Raw genomic sequence first — 15540 nt, 5'->3', positions numbered from 1 at the left:
CATTTATCATTATTATTTTTTTGTTTTATTATTATTTATTTATTTATTTTTTAGAAAAATGCTGTTATATAATTATATTGATTACTCAAACGAAATTTAATTTAACTGACAAAATTGAAGGTAGACAATCCTTCAATCATAGAAATTTATATCACCAATGGAGTAAATTATGTGAAAATATAAAGGTAATCTTACAAAAATATTTTCTTTTTTGTCATTTTTACCATTTTCAGGGTCATTTTTTTTAATATATTTTTACTGTATCAAGTTTTTCAAAAATAATTTATTAAAGTTTCAAAATTATAAAAAATATTGTTTTATGAGTAAAAAAAAACAACAACAACAATAACTTAAAAACAACTAAGAGAGCTAAAAAATAATTTTAAAATAACTTAACAAACAACATAAAAACAATTATAAAACAAAAAGATAACTACAAACAACATAAAAATAACAAAACATTAATTACAAAATGCTTAACAATATCAACTCTTCAATATAATATGTTTTTATATTACGATTTTTTTACTTAGTTTTGACAACTTTATTTATCTTTTTTGTTTATTAAATTATTTTTTTTTATAAAATTTATTGTTACAACTTCATACTTTTAATATTTTTTTCATTTTTTCTGTTTGAGTTAGTGATAGTTAGAATGATACTTTTTAAAAAAGTTAAATAAATAATTACATTAATAATAGAAATAATAAATCTTCTTATTTCAAATGGAGTTAGGATAGTATCCCGCCCTTACTTTTGATGAACGGTTTTGCCAATAGGTTCCAATGATTATATTATTTATTTATTGTTTGCAACCAGTTGTGCTAGGTAAGAGAAATTAGGTAATTTTTTTAATTAAAAAGAAACATTCAAATTATACTTGTACACTTTTTGATAGTAATAGTACCAATTTTTAACAGTAAAGTGTTTAGAAATGTCAAATTTTAAGGGGTCCTAAGGAGAGATAAGGATTATTACTGTAAAATGTTACGTGAAATTATAGGTGGAAAAGTTGTCTTAGATCAAACAACATCACTTGAACGTTATACAATAAAGTTGCACACTCAACGATCTAAGTTGCACATAAAATATGAAGAGCCCTATGATCATGCAACGATTCAGTTATATCATTAATTTTAAGGGAGGCGACTTTTCTATTGCTACAATAAATGTATTATTAGATTCTTAATGCATATATGGGCTGCAGTTATATCATTGTAAGAAAAGTGATTATTCCATTATTAATAAAGAGCCTTATTATCATGCCATATTAATTGAACTAATTTTCCCACACAATACCAAACTGACCACATCCCCATTCACTTTTTCACTCATTATACACTATTTTGTATGTCTATTAGTTTTTCATAAGCAACCACCATGTTTGAAAATATTTGCTTCGTAGTTTTTGAAGGTGAAGGAGCTGGTGTGTATAAATCATATCATAGAGCAGCTCTGGTGTTTAGTAAGTTTCGTCATAACATAATCGTTTGTCATCATTGTAAGGTGGTGGTAAAGGTTATTTTAGAGTTGTTCAGAAAGGGTTATTTGACCCCCACATTAAACAAATTATCAACTGTGGATGTAGGGAAGATCATCGCTACCGCGAAGTTTCACATCGTGTGACCCCCACATCCATGATGACAGTGAATTACAAAACGGAAGCACCACTGAGGAGGACTAGGGAACAATAATATTATAATGTGTTTAGATTATCTTATGCTTAATATCTCTTATCCCCTATGCTTCTAACCTATTTATTAATGATTATAGTACTTTGTGTTAGCTTTGTAAATATTTTTAATCAAGCACTAATTTAAAATAAGTTAAGTACTACTTTATAATATTACTACATGATGAAAGAAAGCAACGTCAACCAATATATAGTCTGAAACAATGTAACAGTTGCAGTCATACCAAAACTATACATAATCAAGTAATTAGTAGTGGCACTATAAATATTAAACTTTGTAATAAAATAAATAAATTTAAAAAAATTTTACCTTATCTAATAAAGCTATCGCTTCGCTTCTCTAATATTACCTACAACACATTCATACAAGGAAACACTTTTATTTTGATGAAAATCCAAATCTACAAGCAGAAAATACAGAGAGAAGCATATTAGAGCTTATTAATGGAGGGAGCCTTTCATTGAGAACAAAATTCAAAATATGAATGCAATGGAGGAAAGTACGAAAAACACAAGTTAAAAAAATGGGCCAACACAAGTAGTCATATGCTGCATATTATTAAGGATTAATAATATATTAATATATAACTATAAAAGTACTAATAAACAAGTTTGCATGCTCTTTCAAACACAAACAATTAAAAAATTACACTACACATATATACGAAAGTTACACTAGCATTTCAAAATTTAGTTCATTATTTCATATTGTCTAGTCTAATCTAACACAGAAACAAGAAAATGAAAATCAACTCATTAATCAATTGAGTATGATAACAATAACTTGAACAAAAATAAAAACAAGTATCCAGCAATAAAAATCAATTCAATAAAAGATAAGTAAAAAAAATGACCTTATATATTCTCGCCCAATAAAAAAATAAACTAGTTCAAGAAAGACTAAAATAAGGATTGATAATAACATTGGCACATACAATTTAAAATAATGGAATGAACCATTTGCTTAACACGTTGTAACTAAAAGATAAACACTTGAGAATTAAAAATGGTTATCTTACTGTAAAAGTGTTTATATTGTTACTAGCTATGTAATATTTGTTGTGTTTTTCAACAACACAAGTTCAAGAACAGAACACAAAGCAATAAACTTAAGCAAATAGAGATTATAAATAATAAAAGAAATTGGCACCAAGTATTATACTGGTTTGGATAATAGCCTACATTCAGTTTTGAACAAGACACTTTGTTTACAGTTGAAGATCAGCAATGGCTTCTTGGTACCAAGCACTCTCCCAAACTTGCAAAACAGTTCCCTTAGAAGCTCTTTCACAACTTAAAGACTCTCAAACACTCTCATTGATCTTTGAAAGAAGCTTATCTAAGTAATTAATATCTCTAAAAGAGGAAAGGATTCTTGAATTGTAATTTGACTAGCTGGTTCAATTTTAGAGAATCAACCTCCACAGTATTAAAACTAGCAGCACCTCAAGTTTCTATGTAAGAGCATAATTTTCTATGTAGTGGGGTTTGTGTCACTTCCATACTTGAAGAGAGCCTTGCTAGACAAACACAAGGATTAAGAAGGAAAAAAATCATTGCAACATCTAGCAAAAACTAGATGGACTTCTCATTATGGTTAATGAGAATACGTCAGTGTATTGCATTAAATTACACCCAATAAGTAACTGAAATGAAACACCAAAGCACAATAGCGGGTCAATGAGACATAACCACTAAAGGCAACAACCAAAATATACACATGCACATACTCTAATATTTTTTTGGTTTCTAATGTTCAAGCATTTGCTTAAAAATTGCAATAAGTTTATACCAATTATGTAACTGATAATGGAAATAAACAAAATTAAATGTCAACCATAAAAAATAATGAGGATTGAACATAATGAAAAAGAAATTGCAGATAGAGAATTCGAAAACCAAAGATATTCGTTAGACATCCTTAAGAAGTTAATAGAATTTCTAGATCTCCACCCCTACCAAAAATCAAAGACTTAAATTTAACATTAGTATATACAAATTAAAATAAACATGTAAAAATTATAAAATGGCAAAACCAAAAGCAAAAATTTTCTCTAAAAAAACCCAAAGCCACTATCGCACAATAAGCACCAATGATGACAAAGCAACGGAGAATAAGCGATGGATGATAGTCAGGCAATACGTCCATATCTCAATTGTAACTAATAACCCTACAATTTTAAGAAATAAAACAGAACTAATTTTGAACAACAAGAGTCATATTTAACTCATTGCAAAACTAATTTGATACATGCTAAGATGAAATGAGGTAGGAAAGTGAACTGTATATTGAGAAACCACAAACCAGGCCATTTCAAACTTAAAATGAGTGAGGTCCTTTTGTGTGTATGGTAGTTTTGCAAAATCCATATATTATATACATACATAAAAATAAATACATGTGGCCATGACTGTGAGTGGAGGAGACTTACGCTGGTGGAGCAAAAATTTGAGAGAGGGTTGAAGAGCTTCAGAGCTGATGGAGGCACAGTAGAGCAAAATTTTAAGAGAGGGGCGGAGATGATTAAAATTGCGCACCTAGGGTTCACACTACCAGAGAGTATGAACGAATGATTTGCTTGGTCTAAGAAATTTTGGGTAAGTGAGCCATAAGAGAGTTTGTGTCTGTTGGTCACAGTCGCAACTTTTTTTTATCGTCGATTGGAAAATGACAGAGATAATGTTTGTGAGACTTTTAAAAGGACGTGAATCTTATATATATTTTTTCAAATTTTCTCTTTTGCCGTCGGTTGTCTATTTAGTGAAGGATATCAAATGACGCAAAATATCTATTATTTGTGTCATTTTTACGTTTAATATAACACTATTCACGTCGGTCAACGCGATGAATAGTCGCGTTGACCAACGTGAATAGTGAATTTTGTAGTAGTGACTACAAGAAAAATGAGCATTAATGAGGACAAATTTCGTTGGTAAAAACCCTATTTTCGTCAGTATTGCGCATCAATGAGGACATTTTGTTGGTAAAAAGTCGTTGGGAATACTTCGTTGATAAAAACGATTATCAACAACGACTTTTTATGTCGTTGGGAATAAAAATTATCAACAACGACATTGTCGTTGGGAATAATATTTTTTTTTTTAAACCAGAGTACATCAACAAGGACATTGTCGTTATTGATATTATTATCAATGACGACAATGTCGTTATTGAAGAGCTTTTTCGAAAAAATAAATAAATAATTATATTAAAATTATTTGTAATTAATTATTAATATATAATATTATATTATATTTATTAAATTAAATAATTAATTTTAATTTTAATTTTTTTTAATTAATTAATTAATTAATATATAAAATTATTGAATTAATCAAGAAATGAAATCATTTAACTAAAAGAAAATATTTAGAGTCACTAATATTACAATAAAAAGTGAGTCATAAACATTATAATACTACATACCTAAATATAAATTAGTGTTCATAAAATATTAACAAACATATTAGACCGATAGTTCGTAAAATTAAAATAGATATTCTAAAAGAAGTTTGTAGTAGTATCGTCCTCATCACTAGCATCTCCAGGAACATCCGACCCAGGAACATCTGGCATCTATGGGTAGTATAGCGGCATTTGCGAACTTGTCATCATTTGAGATGTCTGCTGCCCATGTAGTGTCGGCATCATTTGAGATGTCTGCTGCCCTTGTTGTGTCGGCATCATCTGAGAAGTCTGTTGTCCTAGATGTGTCGGCATCATTTGAGATGTCTGCTCCCATGGTTGTGTCGGCATCGTCTGCGATGTGTTCTGATATTGCTGCCCTTGTGTCATTTTATGAAACTTTTTTTTAACTTTTCTTTTAAACTATACTTACATTAATATTTTTTTTAAGTATAATAAATTATTTTTATTTAATTAAATATTATAGTATTTATCAAATTATTTGTTAATTTTTTTTATTACAAGGATTTATTAATTATAAAATATATCACTTATTCAATTATTAATTATTTATATTCAACTAATTAAAATTATTTATAATTATTTAATTATTTATTACTATTTTTTATAAATATACAAAAAATCTTTTTAATTCAATTACTAAATTTTAGGATTTATTTCACTAATTTTGTTAAATAAATATTAATTTAAATAATTGACCATTTAAAAAATAACTTGTTACTAGTTTTATAAGAAATTATTAACTTATTATAAATTATTAAAATAACAAAATTTTTATTATCTCAAAATATTACCGAATTTTTTTTATTTAAATTATTTTTATTTAATAAAATATTATATTAATTTTATAAATATAATTATTTATTAATATTTTTTTATTGCAAGAATTTATTCAATATTAAATTCATTACTTATTCAATTATTAATTATCTATTCTCAACTAATAAAAGTTATTTATTAAATATTTAATTATTTATTATTATTTTTTAAACAAAATACAAATTTCATTTACTTAAATTACTTAATTTTAACATTAATTTCATTAATTTTTATAAATAAATATTAACTTATAATTTTTCTTTTTAAATATCACTCTAATATTTTTTGTAAAAAAAATTACTAATTTATTAAAATTTATTAAGTTAACCTAATTTTTTTTTTATTTTAAGTAGCTAAATTAATTATAATTAACTTTATTTTAATTATAAAGTTAAAATGTGATGACAACCAATTTCTTGTCTTTTCAAGTCTTTAGCGAAAGCAATATCCTAAAAAAATGGAGGATACTTGATTGATAAGCACAATGATAACATCAAAAAACTTTCAAAGGTACAATCCATCTTGCACTAGTTGGAGCTCATATGAATTAATACACTGAAATAATACCAAAATTTGAAGTGTTTTTTATTTAACGAAGTCTATAATTGATTTTGGTCCGCTTTTGAAAACAATTGTTCTAATGAGCATATTTACTAAGTATATATATATATATTATAATAGATTTATAAATCATTACCATTTTTAAATAAAAGAGGATAAAATTTTCAAAAAAAAAAATTGAGGACAGTGAAATTTGATTCAAAAGAAAACGAAATACAAAATGCTTAGAATTCAACAACAAAAATAAAGGCTTAGACTAGGGGACACGACTCATAAAATAGAAAAAATGAAAATTTAGTCAATCCTACAGAGAAATTTCTAATACCCTAAAATTATAAAAGAAGAGTGACCTTTGAGCACAGTATACATACTTTGTCTCTATTAGTTTGGCAAAGTAGCTATTTATTGTAATATTGAAATTTAAAAGAAAGATTGACTAGACCATCATCATCAACTTTTTTTTCTCTTAAAATTTCCTATAATCGATTGTAAAGATCTCATATTCTCTTCGCATGGTACTAAAGTTTTATCATATTTATTATACAGAAGAGTTAAACAAATTAATAACTACTCAACAGATCTTCAAATAGAGTAATATGAACACACATCTATTTCTAATTAAACAAAAGCCACCAAAGTGATGAGTAAATAATAATTTGAGATTACAAATAATCATGAAATCATTACAGAAAAGAGATTAATAAAAAAAACAAAGAACAACATATATATATATACAAGATTATACAACAAAAATGAGTACTATAAATACATATTAAAAATGAGGGTATACCTCAAAAATGGCCGCCGGTAGTGGGCTGACGAACCTTCAGGCGGAGGCGGGCGGTGCTGGGCTGACGCGCGAAGCTTCAGGCGGACGAAGGTGGTGGCTGAGGAAGCTTCAGGCGGAGTAATGAGGGTTTTTCGAACGTTGAAGGGGCTGAAATGAGGGGGAGAGGCGGAGTGAACTGATGAGGATGGGGAAATGAGGGTTTTCTCAGCAATTTTTTTTTATACCAAAATTGTCCCCAACGACATTCCCCAACGACTATGTCGTTGGTGTCAGTCTGCCACCAACGACATAGTCGTTGGGGCATGTCGTTGGGGACAATTTTGGGGGGAAATTTGCCGCCCAAAACAACGGCTCCTTTTCAAAAACAACACAGGCATTCCCAACGACAATGTCGTTGTTGAAGATTTTTTCAATAACGACATTGTCGTTATTGAAAAAAAAAATCGTTATTAATTAACTATTCTTTTAAAAAAAATATATGAATAGCTTTCCCAACGATAGACAAATGTCGTTATTGATACCCTCATTTTCAATGAGGACTTTTAGACGTTGGTAATAGTGGCGTTGGTATTAACCATAATTCTTGTAGTGATATATTATAAATCCTTGTCTCAAAGTAAATTATCTATATATATATAAATATATATAGATAAAAGGTAACAATATCACAAATAAAATGAATATTTTCCAAACCAATACAAAAAAAATTATTGCTAGTCTTGTATTTATTCAATTGAAGTAGATGATTTTATAATTAAGTAAAATCAAAATCATTACCAGGATCACTAAGGTGGAAGTGGAACGTCTGATCATCTTGTGTTACCTGTGGTACATAGCATGCAATAGTTAAAATCAATTGTTGGATTGGCTTGAGATGCATCCGTGTTAGTACGATTTTGGCAAGTACGTGCATTATGGCTAGTGCCCCTCATCCCACACGTGTCGTATTTCCTTTCCCTAGTATTTTTTTTCTCCATTGGTTCCTTCCCTAGTGGTGTTAGGATTACATGTACTTTTAGTTCGAACAACTTTAGGGTCTCTTGTTATGTTAGTGTTGTTACATATCCACAATTTTTGGGAGATTGATTATTAGAACTTGAATGTAATTGGAAATCCTCCTTGAACTGTTTTGTGAGGCTAGCTATTTATTCCTTTGTCGTGTGGTAAGAGGCTTGCCATTTGGAGGCATAGTAAATCATTGTGTTGGTATCTAATATAAGTGATCCATGTCTATCCATCTAAACGAGTGCTTCCGATTGATTATTTGTAGTAGATTGGATATTGTTATTTGTCTTTGCAAGCTTACTCCAATGAGGATTGAGTAGGGAATCTAAGATTGTGGTGATGTTCATTCTTTTCATAACTGCCCATATATGTCTACATGGATATCCATCACTCTTAATCAGTTGGCAGGTACATTTGATACTACCTTCGTGGGAGGAGTACAAGACTCTTTCTCGTATTGGACCGCGTTAGAATTTTTCTAATGTGAATATCTCACACTCACCATCTACATAATTAGTAGTGACAAAGTAGAATCTTTCCTCGGATATCTCCTTAGAAACTTTATGATAAATGTTGTGTGAAGTGTAAAGAACTTTCTATATTGTTCATAGTATATCTTCATACAATTGGCCCTTGGTGTTTCTGGTAGTGAATTTTGGACTCGAAATCTTTAGAGAAATGCACATATTTAGTCTTGGAGTTACACAAGTGATGAAAAACTCATGCAATGAATAGTCTTTATCGAGGAATCTTTTTCAGGATTGCATTGATGAATTCACATTGTTGTGTTGTATTCATCCCAAGCAAAAATACTCCTCTCAAGAAAGTGTTACAGATTTTTTTTACGCAAGTATACGTAACGTTTACAAGTAATAGACTCACAAGAGACTAACATTGAACAAGAGACTAACATTGAAAGTTTAGAGTTTCATTATGCGGGTCACTAAAAATCACTCCTAACTTTTTAGTGACTCGCAATTTTGTGCAGGTCACTAAAGAGTGTCACTAAACGACCAAATTGTAGTGGTGACAGCTATATCAACAAAAGAACATGATACAAGGCATGTCCGCCCCAAAGTTGTTTGACCTAGAGCTTGACAGGACTAAAGGATCACCTTTCTATGCATGTTTCAATGCGTTACCCCTGCTAACTAAGTTCAAAATATCCATGTGGAAGATGTATACAGGAAAAGAGAATCCCTTGGCTCACATAAAATATTTTGAGATCCAAATGGATTTACAAAATGTGGAAACTGATACCTGTTGTAGGATTTTCCCGGCAACATTGTTAGAAATTAACCGCATAGCAGTGGTTCTTCAAACTAGCTGCTGGGAAGTTCGATTCGTGGAAATCTTTCACAATAGAGTTCTACACCTGATTCTCGTCTTCTAGACAAACACCTTGTAGGCTGGAAGACTTAGTTGAAGTCGAACAGAGACCTGGGAAACCTATGAAAGATTACCTCCAAAGGTTCATGACTAAAACTACAAAAGTCAAGAATCTAACAAAGGAAGAAAGATATACAACCATCATGAGTGGCATACTACCTTTGGTGATCTATGGAAAGATATTTGTCCACACTCAACTTAAAACATGGTCGATTTCCTCGATCGACCAGAAGGCTTTATTAAGCTTAAAGAAGCTATCCGACAAACACAAACTGGGAGACATGCAAGTGCCAGAAAAACCCAGAATGGCAAACATCCCTTAGTTCCACCCAACATACCTACCAGCACAAGAAATTCTAGCCAGCCTTCCTGTAACTAGAGTAGTGGAGGTAAGCATAACAGTAGTAACTCTGGCCAAAAAAAATGGAAAAAAATGGGAAATTTAACAATCCCCATACGCCGCAAGACTCAAAGGAGAAGGAGGAGAGGTTTACGTGCTTCACTCTCTTAACGATAACTCCTGAAACAGTCTACACGGCCACACAGTCCATAGTTCCATACAGAAGCCTCCTCCCATGAAGAAAGACATAAGTAAAAGGGACACTTCCAAATTTTATCGATTTTACAATAATTTTGGCCATGATACCAACGAGTGCAAGCACTCAAAATTGGAAATTGAGATCCTAATCAGAAGGAAAAATCCCCACTTGCGTTTACGTACAAGACAAACTGACACAAGCACAAGGTGCCTAAAACAAAGATCTAATGCCACCACATGTGGGAGGTCACTTAGTGGTCATCATTGGTAGACCCCATATATTGCACGAGAAACAAGAAAAGCTATGGAGCGCTATGCTCGGACTGTCCATCACGAGCCAAACTATGAAGTCTTGGCTATAAAGGAAAGAGATTCCAAACAGCTAAAGCTTGAAGAGCCTGCCATCGCCTTCACAAAGAGAGATGCTGCTAAAGTTAGATTCCCTCGTAATGACCCCTTGGTCATAACTACACTGATAGGGAACATGACAGTTGTCAGGTGCATGATCGACAATGGAACTTCTTTAAACATACTTTTCAAGTTGACCTATAAGAAGATGGGGCTCCAACTGACAGATCTAGCACCTCGTGAACAACTAATGTGCAAGTTCTTTGGCTAAGGGCTTGCGCCCCTAGATGAATACACAGCTCGAGGAGAAAGACTGGTGGCCTACTTGAGCAAGATTAATTCAAAACTTATTAAGTCAGCTCAAGGGGTACACCATTGGGCAAGTCTCCAGAGAAGAAAATAAAATAGTTGATGCACTTGCCCGGTTAGCCAGCAGCACCTTGACAAACAAGACCAAATTGGTGCCCATTCAATTCTTGAAAGACCCGAGCATCACTATTTTAAAAGAAATAGACATGTTTGATGACAGCCCTACATAGATGACACCAATAGCAGCATACCTCTAAACAGGAGTCTTGCCAGAGGACAGGAATGAAGCGATAAATATGAGGAGAAAGCTGCCTGGTATATCATCGTAGACAGGGTTATGTATAAACGTGGATTCTCAATGCCACTTCTAAGATGTGTCACCGAGGAAGAAACTAAACGGCTATTGATTGAAGTGCATGAAGGTTCATGTGGCAATCATGAGGATCATTAATTATTTAGATTATAGTGGAATTATGAGGAATTAATGAGATAGGAAATTTACTCGATAAATTTTAGATCTACTTATTAGGAGCTTGGTTGCATAGGCCCATGGTCCCCACATGGTATAGGATAATATCATCTTGTAGACTCAAGTAATTGGTTTAATAATTCAAATAGAATTCGAAAATAGGCTATGTCTTATTTGAGAATTTTTACCAAGCTTGAGCAATTTTGAAAAGAAAAGATAAATAGGGTTTTATTTGTTAATTAATACTCTTTGTGGGTCTAATTAATAAATATATTTAAATTGTATTTTATTTGATAATTATTAAAATAAAATTAGTATTTAAATAATTAGATGAGATGAGTGGTAAAATAAGAAAAGGCACTTTAGTTTTATTAATTAGTTGAAATAAAGTGGCAAAAATCTAACTCTAAAGCTCATAATATGTGTGGCCCTATGAGTTAGATATGAGCACAAGTCTTTATTTTAGTCCATCTCATATAAACCTAATCCTTTGTAAATGCCTATGTAAAGAAAGAGAAAAGAATTAAGAAAAAATGTCACTTCTTCTCTTTATTTTTCGAAATTCATAATAAATAACTCTCTCAAAATTGTTCTAAATATTTAAGGTGATTCTTAGGCCTTTGTGGAAGACTGTGATGAACATAATCGAAGGAGGAGAAGACCCAGGTTTAGTTCTTGGCAATACTTTGCAACAGAAAGGATCAAGTGTTAGAGAACTGAACGAAAGGAGATATTTAATTCCACTGCAATCACGGTAAGGTTTTCTTAAACTTTTATGGGTTATTATTTTAAGGTTCTATGTTTAGGATGTTAGATTAGTAATAATCAATATACTTGTTTAGTAAAAGTAAGATTCTAGTTAAATATGCTTTCCAACACCTATTTCTACTCATTAGGAGGCTTTCACACACTAATTAAGGTATCTCAATGGGACTATTTCTCATGGGTTACATCTCACTCCAACATCTACATTGAGTTTAGGATACTCTGATGCATGCATATTGGGCTTCTTGTGTTGATGGCAGAAGATCCAATGGTGGATATGCTATGTTCCTTGAAGGAAATTTTATTTATTAGTTCGCTAAGAAACAACATGTTGTGGCTCGGTCGAGTACTGAAAGTGAGTTCAGTGCCTTAACAAATGTTGTGGCAAAGCTGATATGGTTAGTTTTTCTTCTGTCAGAACTATAGATCATTTTTCAACACTGCATCTCCCTTAATGTAAACCCTGTATTCCATGTAAGATCCAAACATATCGAAATTGATTTGCATTTCATTCGCGATCACATTTTGGTCAAAGTCTTCCGTGATGTTTCTGCTGTTGATCAAGTTGTTGCTGTAACAAAGTCCCTTTCTATTCACAGATTTTTATATCTCAAGTCCAAACTCAAGATGACTTCCACACCTTTTTGTTTAAGAGAGATGTTAACCAACTATTTAATAGGTACGGCTGTTACTTAACTAATTAGTAATTAATCTGTATTAGTTAGATAGTTATATTTCGTTAATTCCTTTCTTGATTGAATTAGTTGTTCTTTAACAAACTCTCAGTATAAATAAAGGGCATTACACTATCAAAGATGGGAAGCTTTAATTAGTTGTAAAAAGGTCATCTTCTACGATAAGTTTTTCATTGATTTCCTCTTCTACACATAACAAATCACTCACTTTATACCTTCTCAATAATAATGAAAAATAACAATAATAATAAATCAAAAAGGACATATTTATAGTTAATTAAAATTAGCTCTTATATATCATAAGATGAGGATCAATATTGTCTTCATTAACGATTAAGTTGAAGTAACAAGTCACGTGGCTGAAGCATATGAATAACATCTCCCATATTAGGCCTGTGTTCCTCATCAACATCAACACAACGAAGAGCTATCAATAGAATTCTTTTGAGTTCTATTGAACAAGGCAGCTCTACCAATGTTGGGTCTAACACATCACCACTTCTTTCCGTTGCAACCATTGATTTTAGCCACTCCACTAGATATGGCTACAAATTAATTGTCAAAACAATAAATTATAACATTTTCAAATAATATATATATATATATACACATATTTTGTATGCCCCAGATGGAAGTATATAATAACATACTTGAGATTCATGGTGGTGATCTATTGGGGCTCTCCCTGTTATGATTTCCATGACAAGAATTCCAAAGCTATAAACATCATGTTTTTCATTGAATGTTATAGGAGACGATTCATTATCATCATCATCATCATCATCATCAAATTCCGGAGCTAAGTAACTGGATATAAATATAATATGTGCAAAAATATTGCATAGTTAGAAAAATGAATGGTATGTATGCATATATATAATGTTATATATATACGTAGTGTTTGGTATATCACCCTAATGATTCCATGACTGTATATCCCCACCGGGGCCCAAAGAAGTTTGCAATGCAAAAATCAGTAATCTTTGGATTGAATTGGTGATCAAGCATGATGTTACTTGGTTTTAAGCTTCTGTGGAGAATTTTTTGTTCAATGCCCTCATGAAGGTAAGCCAATCTGCATAAACAATTAATGCATACACCACTCTTAATTTTATGTCTTAATATATATTCAAGGATTAAATTAAGGGTTTTTGAATCAAACCCCTTTGCTATTCCTTGTATTATGTTCATCCTCATGCTCCAACTAAGTCTGATTTGTTGAGGGCATTGATGAAGCCAATGCTGCAAATTCTTATTGTCTACATATTCGTACACAAGTATCCTATAATAACACCATGAAATTTTTAATAAATAAAAACTGTTTTGTGATCAAGTAGTGCTATAATCACACTAAGGTTTAGTAATTTTGATATTACAATAAGAAATATATATATATATATATATATATAATTATATGATACCTGTGAACTCCTTCAACACAGTAACCAAGTAGCCTCACTAAGTTTTTGTGTCTAACATGTCCAATTGCTTCCATTTGTGCAATAAATTCCTCGGCTTGGCAACTGTTTTCATAATAAGCACCATATTTATAATTGTATATACATCTCACTTTTACATTTTCTCTTTAGATGTCCCATGCAAATAGTTTCACTTTTTTCCCTTATCAGCAAAGGTTTATTATATTTAATCATATACTTTATATATTAAAAAAAAAAAAAGCTCACACACCCTTATAAATTGGAAGCCTAAAATTTTAATTAATGCAAAAATTCAACTAGTAGTACCTGCTTATGAGTAGCTTTTTCACAGCAACACGAGTATTATCAAACAAAACACCACAATAAACAGTTCCATATTCTCCACTACCAATGACATTTGCTCTTGAGAACCCATTTGTTGCCACATCAATTTCATTCATACTAAACATTTTCCTCCATGCATCTCTGGGCCGGGCCACCAACGAATCAGCATCACTGGCAACACTGCTAGTCCGAGTTGACCATTGGGCTGACATAGCCGGCCCATATCTAAAGCCCATCATTTCGCACTCGGAGAGGTTACGAGTGAGGAGTCTCCTATCAAGGGATGAAGTGTTGTTGTAAGCATTTTGGCTAACGTTGGGAGATGAGATACGATATCTAGCTCTGTAACGTTTGTGCCTACTACATAGGATAAAGTAGAGAAATATGAAGATGATAATCAAAAATACTAAGGAGAAAATGAGTAGAATCACAATCCATAGTTTGATGTGAAAAAAGGGGGTTGGTTTGAAGAGATTTTCCACTGTTAATGATGGTACTTTGGAAGACATAATATTGTTGGGGGAGAGGGCTTAGAGAATCAGAAATAAGAAGGTATTTGATTAAAGGAAAATTGGATTGAATTCATGGGATATTGCAATGTGGTTTTACTTTGAATTAGTCTTAGTATGACTTATTTATTTTATTAGTTTATTGCTTCTGTTTAGGTCATTTAGTTTATTTGTTTCCTATTTCTAAGCCATTTTGTATTCATAGAAACATTCTATTGAAAATCAGTATCAAAATTATTAACTTTTCAATTATAAAATCGATATCTCTTCCACAAAATACATTGATACATATATATACATCTCTTTTTTTTTATTATATGTGTAGTGTAGTCTTATGCCACTTGGAGATTCGTAAAGAAAGAAACTAACAGGATTCTGTTTGGTTTGGTGTACATCCTTATATTTCTACTAAGCTAATCGAGTAACCAACCAATAGTATTATGCCACTTCAGCAAAACTA

General features: G+C 31.2%; 1 protein-coding gene across 1 annotated transcript; it reads right to left on the bottom strand.

The window, feature by feature from the left end:
- Positions 1–13056: 13056 nt before the first annotated feature.
- On the bottom strand, positions 13057–15251 carry LOC115717557 (probable serine/threonine-protein kinase At1g01540). The gene is made up of 6 exons (XM_030646543.2): positions 14554–15251; positions 14230–14331; positions 13971–14090; positions 13722–13883; positions 13459–13615; positions 13057–13353 (listed from the first exon to the last, which is right to left on the bottom strand). The coding sequence occupies exons 1-6, from the start codon at positions 15078–15080 to the stop codon at positions 13135–13137; spliced, it is 1287 nt and encodes a 428-aa protein (XP_030502403.2). The 5' UTR covers positions 15081–15251; the 3' UTR covers positions 13057–13134.
- Positions 15252–15540: the final 289 nt, after the last annotated feature.

The sequence above is a fragment of the Cannabis sativa genome, chromosome 5 (genome assembly GCF_029168945.1).
Source record: "Cannabis sativa cultivar Pink pepper isolate KNU-18-1 chromosome 5, ASM2916894v1, whole genome shotgun sequence".
In the NCBI taxonomy this organism is placed as follows: domain Eukaryota; kingdom Viridiplantae; phylum Streptophyta; class Magnoliopsida; order Rosales; family Cannabaceae; genus Cannabis; species Cannabis sativa.
Note: the sequence above shows the minus strand (reverse complement) of the source record. Positions and strands in the feature narration are given on the sequence as shown.